The 25,416-nt window shown below is 42.9% G+C and overlaps 3 protein-coding genes and 1 long non-coding RNA gene across 5 annotated transcripts in view; 3 read left to right on the top strand and 1 right to left on the bottom strand.

Annotated features, from left to right (window-relative positions):
- The window catches only part of LOC131886392 (T-box transcription factor TBX3-like), a 6,933-nt gene extending 4,737 nt beyond the window's left edge, over positions 1 to 2,196 (bottom strand). The window contains exon 1 of one of the 2 annotated variants that reach the window (XM_059234700.1): positions 1,587 to 2,196. In XM_059234700.1, coding sequence (XP_059090683.1) covers positions 1,587 to 1,945 — 359 coding nt within the window. In that variant the 5' untranslated portion in view covers positions 1,946 to 2,196. The remainder of the gene's footprint in view (positions 1 to 1,586) is intronic. The other variant, XM_059234699.1, reaches the window with a different exon arrangement.
- A 348-nt stretch (positions 2,197 to 2,544) lies between these two features.
- Positions 2,545 to 5,888, top strand: LOC131886412 (uncharacterized). The gene is made up of 3 exons (XR_009373917.1): positions 2,545 to 3,229; positions 3,693 to 5,023; positions 5,091 to 5,888. It is a non-coding gene; the product is annotated as an uncharacterized LOC131886412 (long non-coding RNA).
- A 3,642-nt stretch (positions 5,889 to 9,530) lies between these two features.
- On the top strand, positions 9,531 to 14,385 carry LOC131886393 (armadillo repeat-containing protein 5-like). The gene is made up of 4 exons (XM_059234701.1): positions 9,531 to 10,141; positions 11,844 to 12,070; positions 13,101 to 13,431; positions 13,522 to 14,385. Exons 1-4 carry the CDS (start codon positions 9,845 to 9,847, stop codon positions 14,383 to 14,385), a joined length of 1,719 nt encoding a protein of 572 aa, XP_059090684.1. The 5' UTR covers positions 9,531 to 9,844.
- Positions 14,386 to 14,736: 351 nt separating this feature from the next.
- On the top strand, positions 14,737 to 17,371 carry LOC131886402 (armadillo repeat-containing protein 5-like). Its single transcript, XM_059234714.1, has 3 exons — positions 14,737 to 14,963; positions 15,040 to 15,303; positions 16,501 to 17,371. The coding sequence occupies exons 1-3, from the start codon at positions 14,737 to 14,739 to the stop codon at positions 17,264 to 17,266; spliced, it is 1,257 nt and encodes a 418-aa protein (XP_059090697.1). The 3' UTR covers positions 17,267 to 17,371.
- The last annotated feature ends 8,045 nt before the right edge of the window (positions 17,372 to 25,416 follow it).

Raw genomic sequence — 25,416 nt, 5'->3', positions numbered from 1 at the left:
AGTTTTGGTTCACGTTACTCGAAGGCCACGACAGGGATGTTTACACGGGGATGCATGATCCTTTAAACTATCTAGCAAGGAGCGGGAGGGCGAAGCCTCTGCCAATGCTGGCATCTTGTTTTCTCATCATCAAGAAGGGGTTAATTAAACTGTAGCCTTTCATTCATTCGAATCCATCAGGAAGAATTTAATTCATTGCCTTTCAAGCCAAGTGAAGAAAAATATGGCCCGCTCCAGACAAGCAATTCTCCAGGTTGATGTTCAAGGCGCCCTCCATGTTCCCCTGAATTCTGGACAGAAACCATGAGAAGCCTGATGCTCTGAGGCTCTCTAGCTTGAGACGGCTTGGATCAGGACCAACATTTGGGAGAACTCTAGTGCTTTTCAAGAGAAAAGCCAGAAACTGGAAATTAGCAATTCAATCAGGCTCTGTCTCCGCTCCCTCTCTCTCTCTCTTTCTTAGCCAAGTCATGATTGAACTAATGGATCTAGCAGGATGGTCTACCACCGACCTCTTTCGAACTGAGCACACTTGGCTCAATCTGAGAGGTTCAATTTTCTAGACACTGCTCTGAACATCAACGTGGATCCATTTCGATAAACAAACCCCATTGATTCTGACAGGATGAATCTGCCCTCAAGGGGGGTCAGACCATCGAGTTCGGTTTTGATTGGAAAAATGGGTTTGGAGAGTGGCAGTCAAAGTGATGGATTTTACACCCTTTGGAGTCAAAACAAACACATTTTTTTTCTCTTTCCCTGTGTCTACCAATCTCCACGCTTAACTGGATTTCGAGCCCACAGGGGGGAGGGGGGGTGCCTGGGACCATTGAGATGACCCCTGAGTGGTATAAACTAAACTCTAGATAGTCTTTGTGTCAGCCATTTTGAGCGAGTGTTGCCCTACAACAAATTAAGCCAGGCTATCTTATCATACAACATGTCAGACCTCTAGAGTATGTATTTACTCCATGTCCCTGGTCCACAAGCGCAATGGACCCGCTATTGGGGAGTTGGGACCCAATCGTGCGTGTCCCTATCTTGAGTCACGATCTATCGGTAGGAGATCCGACACTATTACTAGGAAGCCAATTTCCATTGTGTGCCAGACAATTTCAGGAGCTTATCCCCATGGTCATGGGTCTTTGTTTGATTTGAGAAAATGGGGGTTGACTCACAGGGAGCCCAAAACAGTCTCTCAACTTCTTTTGTTGTTTGAATTCAAAATCATTCGTCAGCCAGGTCGCATCATTGACAACGTCCCTGGGGATGGAGATGTTACAACAATCAGACCGCAAACACAACCGAAAAGTTGGGAGAAGGCGAAGCGGAATTTTAGTTGGGTGCATTTAGCGTCGGTCAGATTGTAGCCAAGAGACGCTACTATTTACATGGAAGTGGTGATCACACCAAACCTTTAATTAATCCAACACTAGCATACTCGAAGACACTGACAGCTAGCTATGACGCAATCTTATCAATCAAAGATATTCGCCGACAACGGCAACGTCCAACCTCTTAAAAGGACTGGAGAGGTTGTCGGCGCTAAGCGTCCCAAGAATTTAAAGATGTCAAGAAAATCCTACCTTCCAGTTTTCGTGATGACCATTTCAGTTCCATATTGCGCGAAACTCTGCCATAGCTCCTTGGCTTCAAGGGTCACTTTGGGATCGTCTTTGACACCGTCGTCTTCTTCTTGCGGTGGCACTGGGAGGCGTGGCATGCCTCCAAACATTCCCCTGGCAAAAAGACCGGGATAACTATGCGCCAGACTGGGAGGCGGAAGGCCAGTGAAGGCTCCCGACCCCATGGGCGGTGACATTAGTGATGATGAAGACGACACTGACGGATGTGACATGAGCCCGGGAAACATTGGTGGAGACGAGGCAGCAGCAAGGGCAGCGGAAGCATGGAAGGCCATTGTGTCACATACAGCGGGAGGCATAGTCACTTACTCATTCCCAAAAGGTCTCTCTCTCCAACGGGAAATGGTGGTTGAACGTGGATGTGTTAAGTGGTGTGGGTGTGTCCCCTGGCAAATGAGGAGGTGTGGGGGGGTCGCTCAGGTCCCAGAGCTCTGTGTCAACACTCATAAAAGTTTCACTCAAAGGGAAAGTACTTCAAAATTGGATTTTTGAAAACGATACAACCTCTCCAACAGGGTCCAGACAATCAACTGAGTGAACTGACGGTGTGGAAGGAAGGCATGCTGGAGGAAAAACACAAAATTGGCGAAGACTATCGCTCTACAGGAACCTTCTTCTCCGGGGCCCCTCGCCAGAGACACCACGCGCTCCCTCAACTGAGCTGTTCAGCGCCGGTCTCACGCAGACCCCGTTGACGTAGAGCGCAAAGACAGGACGAGCTCCAGACAGGGCACACCATTTCTCGCGCCTCATCCCAAAGTGCCAAAGTGTAGAAGCGAGAGGAATAGCACCTAAATCCTGGGCAGCGCCATCCAGGCAAGTGGCGGCGGGTTCACACCGTGAGACTGACGGAACCGTGTAGACTCTCTCCGGGTACTCCTTGGCCGGTTCAAGTTGACGCTCGGGGATCTCCTCCACTCTATTCAAGCAAGCAGCAGGAGGAGCACGAAGAGGAGGAGGAGGAGGAGGAGATGCGCAGCTCAGAGGAAAACTCGCTCCAGGGTCTCTGCGTTCTCGAGGCTGCACGAGGTGATGGAGAGGCAGCTTGGATTGCCGGTGCGTTGGATGCTACGGGGATGTAACCCATAAAACTTCTTTCTCTCAGCCCGGTGACTTGGGCAAATGGGCACTTGGACCCTGTTTTAGGGTCCATACTAACTATTTTCGTACCAAGAGGAGAGAAAGAGAGTCGAGGAGTCCCATTAGAGGGAAAGCATTCGCCACCGGAATCACCATTCTTTATGGCAAAGCCCATGGATGCAGGTTCAGAAGCGTTTCTTCAAGTACTCACTTGTGCATGCAGAACCATGCAGAACAGCCCACGAGTGAGTGAGTGTCAAAGCGTTGAATTTATCTTGTCGCTGACATCTCTGGTTAGCCAGATAAAAACTGCATGGTGCCTGGTGCCATCACCCCGTCGTCTGCTGCATCATGCTTGGTTTCGATCTATGTATGGTACGGTCGTTGTCGGGAGAGTTCGTTGTTGCATGATGTGTTCTCCGTCCGACCAAATTTATGCTGGACCCAGGCCGTTTCTGACACAATGTGATTACCGGATATCTAAAACGGTGGGGGCCTCCACGGTAAGTAGGGACATGTCCCAACCAGCTCCATATATATATATATATAGTTCTATGGTGTAAGGATGGTTCTACCTTCCCCCACCCATGGCTAGTTGGCCGGCTGACTGACCGAAAGACAAAAAGCATCGCCTGACTGTCACCACCTCCCACAAATGAGAAGCAAAGTGAAATCCAGGACCAAGTTGGGGGTCGGACCGGCAAATTAGGTTCCAACCCCCTGATTGCAGTCCTCATCCCCCTGTCTATATCAAGTTGGGTGGTAATGTACGTGGACAGGGATAAAATGGTCTGGACTGGCGTCAGGCGTCAGACTGACCCTCAGTTTCACATTAATAGACTTCCCAGGACCCAGCTAAATCGCCTCCTCCTCCTCCTTCTCCTCCTCTTCTCGTTCCTCTCAAAATTGTTTCTGACCACATTGGAGATACAATCAGGTCTCTCTCTCTCTTTGTACGTATTTCAGTCCGTTGTCCCCCTTTCCAACGTTCAGGGTGGAAAGATGCTGGGATGACATTTACCTTCATCTTGTTCACGTGATGATACAACAATCCTTCGTTGTTTGGTCTTGAGCGACGATGTTGTCTCGGAGGAAATGCAAACACGGATGTCTTCCCCAACATTTCAATGAACTCGTTCGCAGCCACGGGCCATTATGACGGAACTAGAGATGGTCGTACCACGTACATGGAGAGTGAACCACCGGACCAACCAACCAACTACACAAACGAAAACGGAGAAGAGCAGAGGAAAGACAAGAGAAAGAGGATGGGCGATGAGTGAGGAGAAAGCGAACGACAAAAGGAGAGAGAGAGAGAGGTGGTCGACATATCATCCATCTATTAGCCCAGGGACCCCTCGAACATTCAAACAGCTTAACCATCCACCCCCCTAGAGAAAATTACTATTTGTTTTGCCAACTATGCATCTCTTTACAATGGACATAGACGACAAGCTCATTGTCGAGATCGAGAGGGAAGTTTGCCGATGGCACGGAATGAAGGGCAACGTTCGACGAAAAACGGGGATATTGATCCAATGGTCGAGGCTACCATTGCTCTTTGAGTGTTTGAGATTCAATTTGGATGAACCTTCATATGCAGATCAACTTGTTATGCGTTAGACGATATCAATCCGTGGACATTGCACACACAGAAAGTGACTTGTGTGGGCGATGATTCTCAATTGAATATTGATGAAAGCATCCAAGCGGAGACGATTCTCGAAAATTGCTTGTCGGCTATCAATTCATGATTTATTGTTTGTTTCATAGGAGGATCCTCAACGAGAATCGCCGAGCACACTCAGACTGAAAGCCAGCTAGCTATTGTAGAGGAACATCAATGAGTGAGTGAGTGAGTGAGTGAGTGAGTGAGTGAGTGAGCACTACTAGTAATCATGTCAATCATTCATTCGAAAATTATGGCTTGGATTTGTCAGCACTACTCCATGATCCGGATCTTTGGCTCCGACAGATCGACAATCCCGACAACGAGGAGGGAAAACAACAGGATTTTTCTAAAACATCGGAATGCTGACAACGGCGGTCCTGGGAAAGTTTCGTTGGGGGCCAGATTTTCCGCCAAATCACGACATTCGCCGTATTCAATGACGTCTAAGGCTGAGAAATTTTGAAACATCAGAAAGCATGTGACAAGAGGAACACATTCCCAGGAGGGAAAGCCGAATGAGGCCAATACTACCCACTGCACCTTCGTCGACGGATCAGTTTCAACAAATTTTACATATTTCTCCCATCAACCTCAGACAGACTCAAATATCTCGCTCGTACGGAAGGTGAGGTAGAATCAGTCGAAAACTCTACGTCCCCTCGCTTTCGATGAATTCTTTGGACCTATTACAGGCCCTGTGAATCGAGATCCATGAACTCTGAGGCTATCCTAAAAGCTTAGCCATCCAAACCAATCTTGATTGCATTGGGAATGGTTGGATCTTCAGAGTGTCGAGAATCGCACATTTAGGGATGAGAATCTGGCGTTGAATGAGCGTCTGCCGTCTGTGTACACACATTCATTTCTGTATGGATCTAAAGCCAACCTTGTCCGTCCACCCGTCCGTCCATCCAGTGAGTGTGAAGGCGAAGAACAGACTCACATATACCGGGCAAATATCAGTTCTTTTGATCTGTAAACCAACCGTTTCCAACGAACTTTTCCACCTCTCCAACAGATGATCATATCAATGCAAGAAACCCTCGGACCAGACAGACGCATATCACCAGACCTTTGACAAAGGGAATGAATTCCTTCTCGGCATATTCTCTAACATAATTGCTGTACCAACCCTTGACAAACGCTACATGTATAACCGGACCTATAACGCTAACAGCATGGATATTACTTTATTTAACATTTACCAAAATGGAGGTTCATTTGAAAGGCAAGGAAAAGAGAAAGAGGCGGGGGATGGAACTCGAGGAAGGCGACGGAGGGAGATTTGGTGCTGATCAAGAGTTCACACCTCGCCGCTTGTTGGCTACTTTCCTGCTCTCTGATTGGTCGAACGAGGCGTGAGATTTGACACTTGCTAAGGAGGAGCACGATGCTGATTGGAGGACATCATCTTGGTTGGATTGGATGATCAAGATGATAAGTCTAAGAGCAATGGAGGAGGGCTATCTAGCCAAAAGGAGGGCGCTGTTTTTATTGTATTTATTGTAGTTGTTGTTCGAAAGGGGACTATTAAAAATCAAATGAGATGGATTTGACGTTTAAGTCAGGTTTCTCAGACGTGCTTTCCTGTTCTATTATACCTTGCCAATGTGTGGAAAATTCAGGAGATTTGGACAGGAAAGGTCATTGTCTAATAGAGAGGCAGAACTGGGGTCCTCCTAGTGCTCTCTGAAAATGAGTAGATACCGATTGATTCGGTCACGTTCACTAATGTACGTTTTGTTGTACTGGTACCTAACTGAAGAAAAAAATTGCTCGCTTGGGAAACGCCGTTCTTAAGTACAGTTTCTTCGATTTTTTAGATAAGTAATGTATGTAGAATCTTACTAATATTTTGCAGGTATTGATTTGTAAATCCAAGAGGGAAATTGCTTGAAATGACTTTGAAAAGACTGTGGGAGAGCAAAATTACAAAAGAACATTCCCTACATTTTTTTGCAACGGGTACCATTTCAAAAGAGTCCATATGATAAACAAAGATTTAGATATGTTTTTGGTACAAACAACGTGATTATGGACCAAACCAGAAAAAGTGAAAGGACACGCCAAATCGTTTACGCATTATGCCTTCTCTTGAACAAAGCCGGACCTGAAACCCATTTAACAAAGCTTTTACCTCGGCGTTAGTGCATGGACATTATCAATGTAAAAATCCTCTCGCACAAAAAGGTAAATGCACATTTATACTGCATAATTTCCATACGCCATATCTGTTAAAAAGGTCTCTGAAAGTGGAGTTCTGATGAATCAAAATTGGTGGTGAGAGAATCGCCTGTGGTCAATTTGATCGTTTTAGCTAAATTTGCTTTAGTTGCAGCTTGTCTTTGTGCAAAATGGTCAGCGAAGATGAAAAGGGCACAACATTAATATGCGAGCTATCAAAAATGGCGGGAATTCGAAATTGCTGAATGATTTTTAGATTGTTTTCGGGTGTCCACAAGTGAAGGATCACGGGTCCAGTAAGCCATACCAAGGTCCCTGGCCATACATACCGCCTGCGTCTTAGTTTGTCCACAAAGGAACAGAGGAACCCCCCAGATCTGATGGAAGTAAATACAAGGAGACAAATTATTCTTTCAGAGCAGAATACGTTTGAGGGCTAAATACTGAACTTACATTACGTTCTCTTCAAGGCCCATTTTTTCGAGAGTGCCGCAACTACAAAACAAACATAAGCACGAAGACCCGCGTCCCCCTGACTATCAATTGGGGCAAAATGAACAATTATGGATGGTTTTTGAAATATAATGCCATTATGGAAACATTTGATTCCTTCTCGATAAAATCAAGATGAACAGGAATAATCTGGCCGCGAGTGGCGCTTTACTTCGGTGTTTTTTGCCCTGCCATCTAACACTCAGGCTGGGAACTATGAAAGTTTTATTAGAATAATCAATGCATTTCGATTTATTAGACCCAAATGTGAAAGATGGAGATATCCCTTTCATGACCGCTTTGTTCTGCTTTCAATTTTTTGTTATATTTTTTTTTACCTTTTAGGGCAATCAGATCAAATTACAGTATTCCAAATTGCAAATAACCCTTAGTTATCAGGAGGGCTGAAGGAGAAAATAATAGCAAGAATAATATTGAATAGACATTTTTACGTTTTCTTTAACTATTAAAGTCTTATGCCTTAACCATTTAAGGGCTAGAAGTCTGATAAAAAATTCCTATTAAAACAGTTTATTTTATCTCATCAGTGGCAAGTAAGCCATTGCATTTGAGCCTTTTTTTTGAATGTGTAGGAACTATTTATCTTTTCCTCGTTTATAAAATAAAAGGAACGGTACCGGTACGGCTAAAAACCCGTTCCATTTCTGTTACCGTTGCTTTTTCAGAAAAATAAGGTGGTACAGGTAGCGTCAATCAAAAAGTATTGCGTTACAAGCCGTGCTTTTGACACATGAACCGATCCCTTCCATGATTTTTGGCTTAGACCGTTTTAAAAGAATTCAATTTTCCCCCTCGCCTCTGATATGTTGTTTGGTTCTTGCTTGGTTCAATTGATCATTAAATCAAAATCAACCATACTCTTTACAACTCATTAATCAAAAGTAGAGAAGAATATGGGATCGAATTCTATGTTTATTGCCCACCAGTGAAAAGTCTAGCAATGCTTATAAGATGGATAGCTGGTGCTAAATTTCGGTCTCATTCTAGTCATATTTTTAAAAAGTGGAGACTTGAAAAAAAATTAGATCTCGAATTAAAATCTATGTTCAACTGTAACCAAAGCAGTCTTCCTGCAATTGTAAGCAATTTCTCCTATAAAATAATTTGAAGAGGAACGATACTTTTTGACATACCATTTTTCAAACTGGCTTGGTTTCAATGGCTGCGGGCATATACATTGGCAAATTCTTGAAACAATTTTGTGAGCGAGACCAAAATGAAAGGGGCGACTTTTCCCAAATCAGTGAAAGGATGGACCTTGCATTTGATGGAAACAATCGCTGCATCATATTAAACCATTAGAGTCGAAAATAATTGCTACTCGTGCAGACTGTGTGATCTCTTCCTGCGACACTGTCGATCTCTGTGAAGGACGAACGGTAAACGTTATTCTCCACCGATTAGTTGGAGGTGCTACTTTTTTAAACTTAACCTAAACTTATCAAACCTTACCTAACCTAACCCAACCTAACCTAACACGATATTAATAGCCCTTAAAGTCTCTATCTAAACCTTTCTAACACTTAATCCCAAATTTAAAAATGAGCACCGCCAACTAATCGGTGGAGAATAAGGTTTATCAGGACGAACTTCGCGGGGAATATGGGTAAGCTTCTTGGGCTGGTAGCAATGATGTGAGTGGAATACCAAGTGTCACCTCTAGTCAAGGTCCTCTACTAAAACAAACCGAGCGGTTTATGCGGGTTCCAAGGGATTTCATCTTTTATAAAACACTACTAATTGTTCAATTTACATCAAATCTCGAGTCCCTGAGATAAGAAAATGAAATCAAAGTTGTAGGATCAATACTGTTCCATGTTGGGATGAAAAAATAGATAGAGTTTCTCTCATTTGTTACTTCTGCTTCCTTGCTACCAGTAGTTAGTTATATATCTATTTTATGAATCCATGTTTCAGGATTTTTACGCAATCTTCTTGTCCTGAATTAAGCGTCGCTAAACAGTGTTTTAGAAACACGCAACCTTTAATATTTCCCATTCTCTAGACTTTAACCAGATAACTTATTGCGTTTTCTTACATTTTATCTGGGACTACTTCGCTTCTTTTCTATCATGAACATTCCTTGGCTATCTCTTTTTCTTCATTTGAAATTTTGGACGATCAGATTCGGAACTACTTCCCTTTGACCATTTGAACCTGACAGATCTAGGTAAGATGACCTTTGTTATATTATCCTAACACTGGCCACTAAGTCACCTGAACAAAAAACAATCGAGCATTAGGATAAAACAGCTTCATGACAAAGCTATTTATCATCAATTCAGCCACGCAGTAGTTGAAAAAATACTCATTTAGTATAATTCTAGCTTGAAATTTTATCATATCCAGCCTTTTTCGTCACCCTGAACTGATGATGACAACAACCTGACCGTAAACGATATAACAAAGATGTTCGCATCAAATCTCGTAGACAACAGAAACATTTGAGTTCATCAAACCTGACTCAATCAGCTCAATATAATTTTCGATTCTTTATCTTGTGAATAACCAATACATTTTTTTTCGATTGCGCAAAGTTTGCCAAACTCACCCCAGAATCCTCATGAATTTGAGACAGCTTTTTAACACCTCACCGACCTCACCTCCGTCTTATAACTCTGGGGTTTTGCTCTGTGTGACGATTCTCGGTCTGTCGGTCGTCTATTTCTGTACTTAGGCCTAGTCGATTCTCGAGCAGATTCCAGGATGGATCCCAGATGACCAGAGCACCCCATTCCTTGCCTCGACCATGAGCGATCCGCACGTCGTGTTCGACACGACTCGTCGAAAGGAGATCCCTTACTTGTTGTCCACCCTAGATGCGGGTCAACCGTCCATGGTGATTTACAAGTCGCTCTCGTGTTTACGGTCGTATTTCTTCAGCTCGTCTTCAGCTTGCATTCACCCCAAATTGGACCAAGTCGTGTCCCAGGGCACATTGCTGAAGGCTTTGCTCAAACTTCTGGAAAAACCCAATGCCAAGATTGTGGACGTGACCCTGTCCATCTTGGGCAATCTATTTCTCGTGGAATCCGTCCGGAAACAGGTATAAAAGATAACATATTTTGAGCTTTTAAATCCTGTCAAGTATTTTCTAATCATTGCATTGATTTGATATTTTCATACCAACGATCTTAGAGAAGCATCTGTGAAGGGCGTTTCATAACGTGTTTCGGCGTCGTTGCCCAAGCTAAGAGCTCAAGTTGAGGTTGAGTGGTGAAATAAAGATTCCCTACGGACTATATCTATATCGTATATATATATATAGTAACTATCCGAACTTCCAAAGTTTATTTCCCTAAGAAACTTTGGGGAAGTGTGTGCGCCTGCAAAAATGGTTAATTTGATTTAGTTTATCGGGATAGCTCTACCAAGCAAAGTGAAATGAATGCTAGTTATTATTCTTGAGTTATCATTTTGGCCAAAATATTTCCTTTTTCAAGTTTGGAAAAACGCGGGAAAAAATTGAGAAAATGTAAAATAAAGAAGTTGTTAATATGTAAAAAACGGTTCTTACATTGGCCAAAAGGTCGGTTTTAGCATTTTTTTAAGACCCATTGCTGCATTTAGTTCTGTTACAAAATGATAGGCACTCAACTGCATTTCATTTGATTTACAAGAAATTGAGATTTTTTTCTTCTTGTAATGTTTGACGATACGACACTTTTTAATTGATCGGGACCTTATGGTAAACAAGTGATTCCTTTCTGGAGCCTAGTGTTATTGCCAGAGCAATTTTGCTCACTAAATTGAATAATTTTAGTTTTTCATTGCAAAACCATAATAGGAGGTAGAGCTCAACTGCAGCCTCCTCTTTTGCTGAGTTTCCCAAATAGAAAAAAGGGGTTTGAATTTGATTTTCAAATTCTTTGGTAGACCAAATATTGTATATTTTTTAAGGAGCTAACCATGATGAAAAATAATCTTTCATTTTCATCATACCGGGGATGACATTCCTGACATCGGATAGCAAAGCCGTTGAAAACCCAAAACAAACCAAAGGATAGAATAGAAGCTGATGGATCCAAGTAAATTAAAATAGTAAAAAGTGAAAAAGTGTTTTTCAGGGTTTCACTTTTTTCTGAGGTGTTGTAATGACTAATGAATGATCTTGTACTCCAAAAATGTAAGTTGAACAAAACAAACGAAATGTTCTGTTTCTTGTTTAGTTGGTTTGGTCAAGATTGTTCCTTATAACATTGCTTCTAGATATTTTAATTCAAAATTCCATTTAACCAGAAGTCCCAAAAAGCTCTGGTCTTCTCGCAATAATACATGTTTTTATTGAAAAAATGAAGCAATTCGTTGGTCGATCAAATAATATATATAAATAAAAGTCAAGTAAAATAAATAATCTTCTCGTCTTGAACTGCTGGGATTCCAATCCCGGTAGCGGTAAGGAAGTCCGCACAAAAAAAATAGAATATACATTGTTTTTTTATGTAATGAGGATATCGTGGCGGACCATAAGTTCATCCCGTTCAGCCATCTGATTGGATCAAACGATGGCAATTGACTGGTTGTGCTTACGGGAAAGCATGAACAGAGCAGTAGAGCAGAAATGACACTTTTACTTTTGGACACTTTTGAATAGGGGAGGAGGTCAAAAGTGTCCAAAAATGACATGCCCACCATGACCATGACAGATTCCACCCGATGCAAACGGCTTATTGGCCAATGCCTTATATCTTCCCTTTGTACGTCTTGAAGTGTTTTTTACTAACGCCTCTGTTCATTCACTCTTTCAGCTGTATGACGAGTCTCTTCGAGGGATCTCGCTGATAGTGACCGTTTTAGAGAACATTACCGTGGAAAGCATAATTTGTCGGGTATGCCGAGTGATTGCCAATCTGGCTCAAAATAGTTGGCTATGTCATCAATTCAATGACAAACAAATCTTCACGATGTTGGTCAAGGCCACCAATGAGTCTCAATTCGCTCCTAAGACCAATCAGGTCATTGTTCGGGCTGTCAGGTAAGATAAATGTGAGAAAATACAGAGAAAACAAATGTACTGTTTTGTTGATTATGCATTAAAGAATGTGTCTATTTATTATAATGCTACTAGGAGTAATAATTTTATGATAATTCTGTGTAACGATTCATTGAAAATACATTTTTTTTTTTTAAGTTTTATGTAATCACTAGGTCATGTAGAAAGCGTTTGTCACAATTTTGAAGTACATAAACTTGTTATTACTTACTTTTGCCATAATATAACGAAGTCGGTCGAGGTGTCGTGGAGCTTCTTTTTTTCCCTATTTCATTTCTTTTTCCTCATGAAAAGCTTCTATTTTTCTTAAGAGTTTTTTCAGTCTACTGTCTACTAGAAAACTGGGAGCTTGCGGTTTTACCTAATCAAATTCTTTTCTTTCATTTTACCATTTATCGAGCGTCAACATCTCCATGGAAGAGAAAGAAAGCAAAGGAATTGGAACGCAACCCTAAAACTAATGAATAATAAGAATGTTTTAGAAAGAATTCGGACTGATTATGTAGTTGCGTGAAAGGAAACCTATGTACTGATTTTGGCAAATGTGAATTTGAAGTTTACTATGTTCTCATACTGTTACAGTAAGGGGTTGAGAATGTAAAGGAAAAGCAATAAGTCTTATTTTCCAATTATATGCTTGTCCATCAAGATAAGATCTTCAGATGAATTTTTGGAACACGTTATTTGTTCAACTTTTTTCCCAACTTTACCCCAAAACTAGTGAGTTTTTTCTTTTTTTGGTACGCTTGAGGCTTGTATTCTCAATGGAAAATGGTGAAATTGCTGCTTAAAAAGCATTTGATGACAAATGCTTTGAATTATAGTTAGTAAATCTCTGTATTCAAAGCCGTCATCTCATTGGTCAACTAAAGCGAAGATATGAAACGGATTGACTGTTTATTATTAGATAATCATTCTTTACATATTCAGCTTTTACTAGGATTAAGTTATTGCAAAGAAAAGAAATCAATGTACGAAATTGTGAGCTCAATTTCCATATTTTACTTTTCAGAATCTTGGGTTCCACTTCCAGGGAGAAAAAAAATGCCATTGAATCCTTGGCCATCGGCATGGTGGCCAATCATCTTCAGACTCCAGACGAGGATCTCCTCAAGGCTGTGACCAAATGTTTGGCTCATTACACTCACGGGTGTACTTTGGAAGTGGCCCGACAAGTTGGTGGAGACGGCTATGAACGCTACAAGATCTTGGTGGAGCTCATGGATCATCCGAACCGCTCGATTTGGGAGGCTGCTATGGCCATCACGGTCAACCTGGCCTATGTTGCCGTCCTCCGACCCACTCTGGGTAATATGGGGGCCATTGCAGCGTTGGTCAAAAAGGTATCAAATGAGTCGAATAGTGAATCTACTTTAATCATGAATGAATATCATCTGTATGTATACTAGTGTGTGAGGTTGTTTGCGTTTTAGTTGGAGAACCGTTGTGAATTGGGATTGAGTCCCAAAGAGATCGCTCATTGTGTCACCGCTCTGTGTCTATTCTGTCGAGAGTCGGTGAATCGAATGAAAATCCGAGAATGCAATGGTCTCCGACTGATCGTGGCCATTCTGAATGACTTCGCCTTGTACAAGCTTTTCGATCGCATCGTGAACTCCTTGCTTCAGTTCTCGTTTGACAGTGCGAGTTTGAACACATTACAAAATGAAGGCTTGGTTCAGACTTTGGTCAGCTACATTTGGGCATACACCGAAAAATACGGCATATTCCACCGTTGCTCAACTGAGAAGGGCCTTATGAACCGCTACTGTCCCAATGAAGATGATCCGGACCTTCCACACGGATTTGATCCATGTGGACTCCCGGAAATGGTGGATGCCGAGGACGTCCTAGACGCCAATGACATTCCCGAGGATATTGGTCCACCCGAACCCGATGGCGAGGACAGCAATATGGAGCCTGTAGATCTGAATGACGAGGAGATCGCGGCCATGAACTTGCAAGATCAAGGACAGGGACCGAGTCCACCTCCCGAGAATATCAATGTCAAAGAACCGATCGTCTTCCGAGTGAACAGTCCCAGCTATCAAGCCGTTCAAGACGAGTACAGCGAGATCATGCGACGACAAGAGGCCATGGCCAACTCCTCGTGGGTCCGAGGTCCTTCCCACGAGGCTCCAAGTGGTCCGGCTTCCCCGGATCGCTCGCCATATCCTTGGATGGGCTCTCCCGAACACTCTCCGGGCTATTCTCTGGAGGGCTCACCCGTGTCGTTGGCCAGCCGTAGCCCGCAGAAATCGCCGGAGCGAGGGTCCCCTCTGACTCTACCCAAGTAATCTCCACTTCCGTTCGAGCCCCAAATCAACGAGGATCAGGACGAGGATATCCAGAGCATTTACTCCCCTGTGGAGCGCTTCTCCGATGATGAGGAAGACCTCCAACCTTGTTCGTCGCAAACAGCCGCGGCGCGAGATGCCAGCATCAAAAGATCCCGCCCCATTCAGAGTCCACCCACTGAGCCGCTTCTGAAGAAACCTCGAGAGAGTCTCAGTGAGCGGGCGAGTTGTGCGACTCCCCCGATTCCCTCAAGTTGCGCCACACCTCCGCCCAATAATGTGAGTTTTAACAACTTCTCTCCGGGAGTATCGCCGTTAAATCAGGCCAAGTCTTTGCCCACGTTTGCTCCCATGCCACACCCACCACGAGACAGTCCAGTTCGGTCCGATATTCAGGAAGAGAAGAGAGAAAATTCGCTAATCGGGTGGGTGCTTCACATTCTCAGCTTGTTGTCCCAACCTGCTCACATTCATGAGCACATGCTTAATATTGCCACCACGCAAGTCCTGGTCCGGTACTTAATCAAGTGTCCCAATCCATTGCCACGGGCGGGTCGGATCCTCATTCGATTGTCAAAGTAAGCCTTGTCAAGTCAAACAACTGGATCGGTATTGTCTTCTATTTCGTTTTCATTTGCTTTGTCCGCTCCACAGGAACATCTATTCAACCATGTCCTTCATCAATCAGCGACACATGTCGTGGTTGACTCGAACCATTGAAGATCGGCCCACAGTCATAGAGAAGAACCAAGGATGCAAGAGTTGCGAAAACCTGGAGCTCCTTCGCGACATTCTTGTCCAGAACATCTCTGTGTTTGCCGAATCCGGATATTGTGAAGGTCAGATGTGCCTCTCCCTTATGCGGGGAACAAAGCAGGAGAAGCAAAACGTAGCCATTAGTGCGGCCATCCTGATCAGGTGAGTAATTCGTTCCCTCTCCTTCTCAAACAATGATTGGTCGGTCGTCATCAATTGGAGATAAAGGGATTCGCACCATGTGCAAAATTAGACATATGATATGCAAAGAAAGCCAAATACACATAAGAGGCATTCCTAACGAGATAATGTAAAATGATTTCGCACACTTTGCACGGTTCGCTTTTGAGCGGTTTCGGTATTTTTTTTTTTGTCCCAGGACCTGTGTGGTGTGTATGACATCACTAGACCTCGAAAACAAAAGTTGCCTCCTTGAAATCTTTTCTTTCTACTAGATTTAAATTCACCAAAAACACTCTCGAAATAGAAGCACTAGAATGCCCTTGAAGCAACAAACACAATTCAACATTTAGATATCTACCAGACATTTTGGCTTACTCGAACTGTACTTTGTGGCTGTTTATGCAAATATGGAATTTGGTCGAGGAAATGACTAAACACTGTTGAACGGCGGCTATCTAAAAGATTTTCACATAATCAATCTCCTTTGAAAGATCAAGAAAAGTGTACTCTAAACATCCATTCATGTAGTAAATTTTGTCTCTAACATTGTTTTGGATTGCATTATTATGGGTTTTTTTTCCTTGGTTACCCAACTCCAAACTCAAATTATCAGAAAAAAATTGTGCGTGATGTCATTCAAATGCCAAAAGTGGTTTCAAAAGGTCCTGAGTATACATAAACTGTGCAACAGTAAGGGCGACTTTACACGACGATGGAAAACCAGGATTGAATCTGGTTTGAGGATTAAAGAGGCGAGTCCAACTGAGGACTCGAGTCTTTTACTGTGCTCAAGTCGAACAAAAAGACTCATATTGCGAAATGTAAACCAAGGAGTGAGAATTTTTTCGCAAATCCGGGCTTGAGTGTGGACTCGCCCTAGCACTAGTCAGTCCTACTTCCATCCTCAAATCGGATTCAATCCTGGTTTTACATCGTAGTGTAAACCGCCCTAACTAAAGAATCAAATTCCTGAGGGAGAATGTTTGCACCAGTGTGCACCAAAGTAGATATATAAATGCTCAAAATGTTCTTCTTTATGTAATTGTATTAATAAAACGAGCTGGCAACAGGTTTTGAAGCACAATATTGGCACCAAAAAATACAGCGCTAGACGTAAGTTCCACGTATGTTCTACTTTTCATTGCATTCAAATTCTTCCAACTCATTCATTCTCAGGAGAAGAAAACTTCTAAGAAATGTGCTCATCACGCACGACGGACTCGAGGTCTTACTGGACGTGTGCGAAAGTATTCGAAATGATCCAGCCCTTTTCTCAGATGCCGTCCTCAGCTGTTCCAATTTGGGCGCCCACGTGGGAGTGGTGGCCATGGATCTTCTCCTGGACCCCAAGGAAGATACCAACTGCTTTCATGACAACGAACACAATGACCATCCGAAGGATCTGACCTTGAGTCTGGACGATGGGAGCGAGATCCAAATTCACCGAGAAACCATCGCGAATGCCTCGCCGGTTTTTGGAGCCATGTTCACGGGCGGATTCATGGAATCCGGCCAATCCAAGATCAAGATCCCATTTCTCACTCACCCTTGCCTTACCATTGTGCTTCACCATCTCTATGGATGTGTGTGGTGTGATGCTTTCAAAGGCCTACAAGTCTCCGTTCTGATGGAGCTGGTGAGTGTGAGTGATCAGTTTCTGTTGCCGGATTTGAATCAAACCATTTGCCATGAGATCACGACACGATGTCTGAATGTCAAGCAAGTGGTTGAGATCTATCAGACCAGTTTGCAACGAGAGTATCTCGTCCATGGCTCCAAGGAATCTCTGTCCAAATGCGCCGTGAATTATCTCATCGTCGGCGAAATGAGCCACTTCAAACGCGTTCAACTCTGGGAAGAGCTCATGAAGTCAAAGGCCAAGTCGGACTTTGTGGATGATGTTGGTAAAACCATCCGAAGCAAACTCTTAGAGCTGCATTAACACAAACACATGTTACACGCTACCATTCATTCAGTCACTTGCAGGGAATGAAAAATTCTTTTCATACATATCCAATAAAAAAGCATCGTCTTATTTTGTATTTGATTTAATTGTGCATCCTTCGTATATCTCGAGCTCTGGCTTCAAAGTCATACTTGGCATTGGTTGTGATAATAAGGAAACTATTTGAATGGTACTTACTTTTTATGTCATTGCAAACCTCAAACGCAACCTGAGGTAAGAGGAATAATTATTCTGGGAAAGGAGCGGAGGCAGAGGTCCAGTTTTAGTGTGCTGAGAACCAAGAAATTAAATATTGTTAAATTCACGCTTTAGTTGGCCATGTTTCGGTACCCTTGGAAATCAAGAAATACTCGGAGAGTTTGTGACATCTCCTCCAGACATCTTTGTGCAACTTGTCGTTCCGAGAAAAATTCGAATTGTTGGCGGGTCCTAATTCCCCTCTTCCCAGTTTTTGCAGCTCTGTAGCATCCATTTAATTGTGAGCTCTGCTCTTCATCCTCATTCCAACGGTAGTGCTGAAGCAGCGGGCAAGATGCTCAAGATACCGACGAAAAAGCACTAGATGGATGGGAAGCTAGCCTTGATACCTCGAACTGAGGAATATGCCCCGCAAAGACGGCTGGTCTCAAGCCCAGTGATTGTTCAGTCGGCGCCCGAGGACCAGGTTGCCGGTCCATCCATCGTCTTATCGGGAGACGTCTTTGAACGGACGTGATCGATCTCTAGAGAGGCACTTATGTTTTTCACGTGAAGGACAAGGCCTACTATGAGAATGTGTCGAAAGACCAATCATGACCGGAGACATGCAGGATCCTCATTCAAAGCTTTTGAGCAACATTAGGCTTGTGCTTTCGGTTCATAGCACTGGCTGATCTTCGGAGGATGAAGCACGTTGTCTTTGGAGCACATTGTCTTTGGAGCACGGCAATATTCAAGCAAGCGCCGCATCCTCCGCTTTTTCAAAGAGTGACACGAGTGGAGAATGGCAATAAGAATGACGCTTGGCTCCGATTTAAATTGTTCATCAATGCGGTTCTCATGATTTTTTTTATTTGAGGGAGGTGTGATAGAATGTATTGTTACCATCAGTTTCCTCCCTAGCTAGCTCGAACTCATTATTCCTGTCTGCTCTCAAAGATCCCAAACTTATACGGTCAGAATGTGACCTGGGCTGGAACAAAGCTCATGAATGATTTAAAAAACGTACAGTATCAACCCCCTCTTAAGCCTTCTTTGAACATTGTAAAGTCCCAACTTCTTCAATCTATCCCGATGGGAAGCTCTCTCAATCCTGTGATGTTTCCAGTGAAACACCTTTTATTCGACCCTTTCTTAATCTGTTGAACTCTAAGAGGCCAAACAGGTGAAGCATATTCAATACGTGACTGATCAATCGACTTATAAAGAGTTAGCATCGTTACACTTTCTCTGGGTTTAAACTTTTCTTATTCAACAACATGTTTAAGACGCTCTACCCATCTTTAACTGGATATGCTTATCGAACTTCCTGTTGTCTTGGAGGACTACCCCTATATCGTTCATAACCAGAACTTAGTCATTATCTTAACCTCCATCTTCTACGAGTCGAGTCTTCAAAAGCGTTGACCCAAAGGTCATTGAGCTGAATTTCATTCCATTCTAGGCCATATTACACACAGTAACCCAAGAGTAGATTTAATTTGCAAGGGCACTGGAATCTTGGACAGTCCTACCAGAAAATAACTTAGTGTCGTCAGCATAAAAAGAGAGACTGGCGCTAATACTATTTAAATTTGTGGCCAAATGCTAAAAGTTTAGAGAAAGACTTTAAGGGTTATTAATATCGTGTTAGGTTAGGTTGGGTTAGGTTAGGTAAGGTTAGGTAAGGTTAGTGAGATGGGGATCGGCTTTGAACACATTTAGTTTCGTGATTCTCGAAATCAAGTTCCAAGTTCAGGGAGGCATTCAGGGAGGGATTCATAAGCCATCAGGCTTATTTTCAAGGAGATTGTTTTTTTCGAAGATCCAGTGACCATTGGGTAAGCTCGGTTTGTCAGGAATGATGCAATCATTGCAAGACTCAGTTCAAGGCTGGAGATTTGACATACATAGAATTGACAAAAAAGAAGAAGAACCCCGCCTGCATTGTGAAATGCCCTTCAACTGTCAATGAATTTGCTTGAATTAGTAGGTTCTGAGAGCTAGGAACTGATTTCGACTTATTGCGATCTATCCAACAAGTAACTCTTACACCATCTTAGGACGTTTTGGCTGTACCCATATTTCCTCATCTTGGCTAAGAGAATTTCATGGTTTACTGTGTTGAAGGCTTCTTTTAAGTCAACGAAAATATTTTGAGTTACTATTTTGAGATATGTTACAAAGAAAATTATTTATTGCATGCGAAGTGGAACGTTTGGGTCTAAAGCCAAATTGTATATCTGTTAAATGATCCTTCTCAAAAGATGAAAAGATCTGTTGGTAAGCTACTTTTTCCAGTACTTTGGACAATGATGTGGTGAAATGTGGTGTGAGCAAAGTCTCAAGTGGCTTGGTTGGGAGTGGCTTTTCTCTGACAAGCCCTCTAGCCCAAACTAATGAAAGCCACCACAATGAAAATCTATCAAAAGACCAAGAGTTCCATTCGACACATTGCTCAACAGGCAAGTGTGAACCGGGAAGTTATGCGAAAGGTGGTCAAAGAGAACTTGCACATGACTGCCTACCATATGCAAGAGAGACAGGCTTGAGTTCAACTGTTATGGAGAAGAGGCTCTCAAAAGCAAGAAAAAGGTCAAGAAGTGATTTCAAGAGGGCACGGCCATTTCTGTGATTTGGTCAGATGAAAATGTTTTCACTGTTGAAGCTGCTTTCAAGTATCAAAATGATCGGATTTTGGCTAGGAGCATTCAGAGTGCTTCTGTGAAAGAGAGAACAATGTACAGGCGCCAAAGTCCAGCATCTGTAATGATGTGGGTTGGTGTAACTGATTGGGACAAGAAAACCCCTTTGGTCTTCATTCCAGAGGGTGTTAAAGTTAAACAGCGCATCTATTTGGACATGTTAGCCTTTCAGGTGCTTCCCTGGATCCAGGTTCAACTATGGACGGGTTCCTACTGTTTCCAGTAGGATGGTGCACCCTCCCACACTACAAAACTTGTTCAGAGTTGGTCTGAGAACAAATTTGAGCACTCTTGGGACAAGACAATGAGGCCCTCCTTCCTCTGTAGATCTCAATGTAATGGGCTTTTGTATTTAGTCCATTGTGGAGAGGAAGGTTGGGGTAAGGTCGTACAAAAACATTGACGATCTCAAGGCAGGCTTATTGACAGAATGGGAAAATGTTGACGAGGAAAACATACAAGCTTCTTGTACTGCAGCGCAAAAAAGTGTGAAGGCTGTAATTTCTGCCAGAGGTGGATACGTCGAATAAGATATTAATGTGAATTGTAGCAGGGTAAATACTTATAGATTTAGCATAAGTAAGGCACCTCTGAAATCTCAATAGATGAAAGTTAAAGCCGTTTAAAAGTGTCCTAGGTCATTGTTGTCACCCAGTATGTTCAATCAGCTGGGTAACCGTGCTAAAATGTGCTTGGAATCCAGAATCAAAGAATCAAAGAAAGCGGCCTATTATTACTGGGGAGCGACTTAGCTAATGGTGTTCCAATCTTTAAAGGGCGAGGTAACTTCAAAGAAGAGGGAAATTTGCCCTGATCCATGATGCGACGCATCAAGTACGAGAAAGCAAGAGCAAGAACCAGTAAGCATCTTATCAGAAACTGAAATGTCACACCATCAGGACCAAGAGAGCTCGAGAGGCCCAAGTCCCTGATGGCCGCTAAAGCATCTTGATCTGTGTCCAAAAGATAATCTAGCCGTTCAAAGTGATTTCTGGGGCTGTGTCTACAGTTGGGGCCATGAGTTAACTGTTGCTCCTAAACTCTGTGACCGTAAAGACACATTGGAGAACAGAATGCGAAGCATGCAAGGCTGTCGTACATTGCCATAGATTCACCATTGACCTTAAAGGGACTGACAGACTTTTTAATTTTCATCTTAGAGTTTACGTAAGAGAAAAAGCCCTCGGATTCGACCGGACCTCCTGGACCACTCCAATCTCCATTTCCAATTTGTCATTCTCAAAGGAGGCCTTAACTCTACCTTAGATCAGATCCAATTTTTTCTGAAGGCTAACCGAAGCTACTGGATTTGGAATACCCGGGATGCTCTCCGCTATATCCAACCTTCGCGTATGTTTCGGAATGTTTCAGAAATTGCTCGAGTGGAGCAAACATCCTTGAAAACTCAGATTGATTTACCTTTGGCTACATTGAAAGATAAATCTGGTTTTAGATTGGAAATCAGGTCCAAGTCTCCTAATCTTTCTACATAAAATCACCGGACCAATGTTCGTCTTTGAACTTGAGCTTAGCCAGACCGTCCGTCCTTCCTGGGTTGTCTTACACAACAGTGGAGCACAACAGCTTTTGAGTGATGGTTGACCTTATCTCAAGAAGATGATGGTTCTGACAGATTACTCGGTGTCACTTGGACGTTTTTGTATCAGATCGGGGTCATTGGAGAAGACCAAGTCCAGAGCGCCAAGTTGATGGAACTGGCAGTCATTTCCTTCATCAGCACATGGCTCCTTTCGAACGGTGAGCAACACAGAACACGTGCAAACAAAGTAAGTGAAGATATTTTTTTTCGCTTGTCAAATCGACGACTTAGGTGTCGTTCTTAGTAAGTTATTAAAGTCCGATGGCATCGGTCATTGATTGTTAGGATATTCTTGTTCAGTTGTGTTTTTATTCTCATAACGAGATATCAGATAACTTTACTCTTTAACGAAACTTCAAACTTTTGAGATGGCACTGCTATTCAGCTTTCACCGGTCGTATTGCTAATGTTCTTTGACTCTGAAATTGATTTACTCAAACTAGTTTTAACGAAGCTGACCTTGCCTCAAATATCCATGTGAAAGAAGGGTCAGCATCACAAGAACGTGTTGGCAGCCCCAAACTTGCATCACTGACTCTGGTACCAACAAACAAACGAACCTGCCAGAGATTGCCTAAACGTCCCCTGGAACAACGTGAGCTAACTTCAGAGAGGAGGGAAACTTGCCCTGATCCAAGATGCAAGGCATCAAGTATTAGAAAACAGGAGCAAGAACCAGTGAGCATCTCATCAGAAACTGAGATGTCACCCCATCTGAACCAGGATAAGTTGAAAATCGCAAGTCCTTGATGGCCTCTAAAGCATCTTGATCTGTGACTACAAGGTCACCTAAGTGCTCTAATTGACTAACCTTATCAATCTCAACAGGCTCATTTTCAGAGCAATGAGCTGTTGATTCCAAACTCAGTGGGTTGAAAACACACTAGATAACTGATCTCCAAGCATGGTAGCCATTCGGACATTTAGGCAAGCACTGGTACCAGCAAACAAACTTGCCTGCCAATGCCTGTGATGCAAAATTGGCGTTTCAAACTGGTTTTAACGAAGCTGACCTTTCCTCATATAGCAATGTGAAAGAAGGGTCAGCTTCTAAAACACGTGTTGGAAGCCCCAAACTTGCATCCCTGACTCTGGTACCAGCAAACAAACGAACCTGCCAGAGCTTCCCTAAACGTCCCCATAGCCTCTACATTGCTAATGGTTTCCCCATCAACCTCAAAAAGCCCAACATGGTGTTTCATCTTTCTCTTAGAATTTGCATAAGAGAAAAAAGCCTTCGGATTCGGCTTGGCCTCTTGAACCACCTCACTCTCAGTTTGCAAGTGGTCATTTTCGATGGAGGCCTTATTGTTACCCTGAGTAACGTCCAACTTTTTTTGGAGACTAGCCACAATTAGTAGATTCGAATTGCTCTTCATCCTTTTTGCTAGTTTGCAACTCTTTTTGAACAAACTCTTCGTATAATTTGGAATTTTTGTATGTGTCCCACCTTTCGGAACACATTCAGAGATTGCTGGACGATGATTTGATGAGGATGATGATGATTTATTGGGGGGCCTCGTTAAAAAAAACACCATATTTATAAAAATAGGTACAAGTAAAGTATATAAAAAATGGATTAGAGAGGTATTCCCCAGGTCTTTCCCTTAAGCCATTGGGTTTGTTTTCAGGGATGACCTTTTCCTTAGCTACCTGGGCGCGGTACCCATCAACCTTTGACTTTGGTCTGTCCCAACCATCCAGATTTGGAGACCTCTCACTCCGTCAGATTGGAGCAAACTTCCTCAAAAGCTGAAACTAACTTTCAGAATTACAACCAGGTCTAGTTCTTCTAAACTGTCTGCAATTTGGGGCCAGTGTTCATCTTTGAAATTGAAGTTAGCCAGATCGACTTTTTTTGGCAGGTCTTACTCTCGAGCACGCCGGCGTTTGTGTAATGGTTGACCCTATCGATCTGAAAGATTGCTAGGCGTCACATGAACACACTGGATCGGATCAGGGTCATTGGAAACCCATCCGGACTAACCTCCAACGCTACAACGCTAGCCGGAAAATTAAAGTCCCCTACAAAGATAACCTTTGAGCAAACTGATCGATCCAACTCATTTCCTATGAATTTCAGAGCTGACGAGAACAAGCTAACTGTACAAGAGGGGGTTCTGTATATTTTTACAATGAACAGATCAAGACCTTGGTTATGACAAACTAAGACTTTTACTTCTCCATTAGACATGTGAACATGGCTCATGTGAAAATCTTTTCTAATATATAGACATACGCCTCCAGGGCTCAGCCTATTACATCGAGCTAGATTGAAGCCAATCATGGCTAGCCCTTCATCTAAGACCCTTGGTCGAAGCCAAGTTTCTCTCATGGATATGAACAATACCTGCCTATCTAGAGCTAGTTACTCAACTTTTTTCTTAGCTCTAAACTCATAAAGCGTGTGACCAATGGGTTTCGATGCTACAATGAGACTGAGCTTTCTTTCTCTCACATCTTTGAGACAAGAGACATCACTTCCTTTAATAAGTAAAAAAATGGGAGCTGCTATTTTGAGATTGAATTGCTTTTAATCCAGCGTTTCAATCGCATTCAACCATGACATCTTCTTCCATAGCTAGGTTTATAAAAATATCATCAAAGTCGGATTCAGTCAATCCCACCAAATGTTCTGAAAAATCCCGATTCCTCTTTTTGGTCAAGGCTTGGTGTTTCCGTGCTAGCCTTTCATTTTCCTCCAAAATCCATTTGTTTACATTACTCGGACTGGACCAAGAGAAAAATTCACTCAAGCATCGATAAGCGGAAGAAGAAATTTCATATTTCTTCATGGCCAATTCCTTGACCTTGCTTGAAAACAATCGATCTGCTGCTGGAGTTGACTGGTTCGAGTATTCATTTAATACGATATCCAAAGGCCAGCCTTGAAAGTTGTTCTTCAAGACCCGAAGAATAGGTATTGAACTTGGATTCAGATTTTGAGTAGAGTCTAACTTGGCTATAAGTGCTTTGATTGTTCTTTTTTGTTCTTGGACTTCTTCCTCTAATTCTTCGACAAGACGCTCGTTTTGGGAACATTCGGTAAATTTAGGGCGCAAGATTTGTTTTCTAGATCTTGGACGAGGGATCACGGAAGGAACACATTGACTAGGCAGAGATGGAATAATGTTGGATACAGTCAAGGGATCAGTCTCAATTTCCACGAATGCCTTAAGACTTGGTGGTGGCATACAATAGGAATGTGTGTCCAGCACTGCATCAATTTGGCTCAAGTCTTTCACCATGAAAACTGCAAGTTCCGGGTCGGGTTCTGTTTTGATGGCCGAACACCCACCCCCGTCAGGTTCAGGTTCATTTGTATCGACCTTAACTTGGTCTTGGAAGTACAGTTTGACCTTGGAATAGGGTTTACCGCTCGTTAATTGCGCTGACGGAACCGATCGAATTTTAGAGAACGGGAACAAAACGAGCGACCCTCTAGGATCTTCAGAGCTGTCCACAAGCTGTGTACTCGTATTCGTTTATTGTTTGTTGCCACTCTGAACACGGTTGCCTCGTATTTGTCCCTGCTTTCATATTAATCCAAAGATGAGGACCAAGAACCCGAGAGGTCGAATGAGATGCTACTGGTTTAAGCATCAGTGTTCGGATCTTAGCCGGGCGATTGATGGTCTTGGATT

The sequence above is a fragment of the Tigriopus californicus genome, chromosome 9 (genome assembly GCF_007210705.1).
Source record: "Tigriopus californicus strain San Diego chromosome 9, Tcal_SD_v2.1, whole genome shotgun sequence".
Lineage (NCBI taxonomy): Eukaryota > Metazoa > Arthropoda > Copepoda > Harpacticoida > Harpacticidae > Tigriopus > Tigriopus californicus.
This window is presented reverse-complemented; position numbering and strand designations above follow the sequence as displayed.

Excerpts from the sequence above, each read along its gene's own strand:
- LOC131886402 (XM_059234714.1), top strand. The coding sequence starts at position 14,737 with ATGCCACACCCACCACGAGACAGTCCAGTTCGGTCCGATATTCAGGAA. Across the intron at positions 14,964-15,039 it reads ATCCTCATTCGATTGTCAAA|GAACATCTATTCAACCATGT; the intron begins GTAAGCCTTGTC and ends TCCGCTCCACAG. Across the intron at positions 15,304-16,500 it reads AGTGCGGCCATCCTGATCAG|GAGAAGAAAACTTCTAAGAA; the intron begins GTGAGTAATTCG and ends ATTCATTCTCAG.
- LOC131886393 (XM_059234701.1), top strand. The coding sequence starts at position 9,845 with ATGAGCGATCCGCACGTCGTGTTCGACACGACTCGTCGAAAGGAGATC. Across the intron at positions 10,142-11,843 it reads TGGAATCCGTCCGGAAACAG|CTGTATGACGAGTCTCTTCG; the intron begins GTATAAAAGATA and ends TCACTCTTTCAG. Across the intron at positions 12,071-13,100 it reads GTCATTGTTCGGGCTGTCAG|AATCTTGGGTTCCACTTCCA; the intron begins GTAAGATAAATG and ends TTTACTTTTCAG.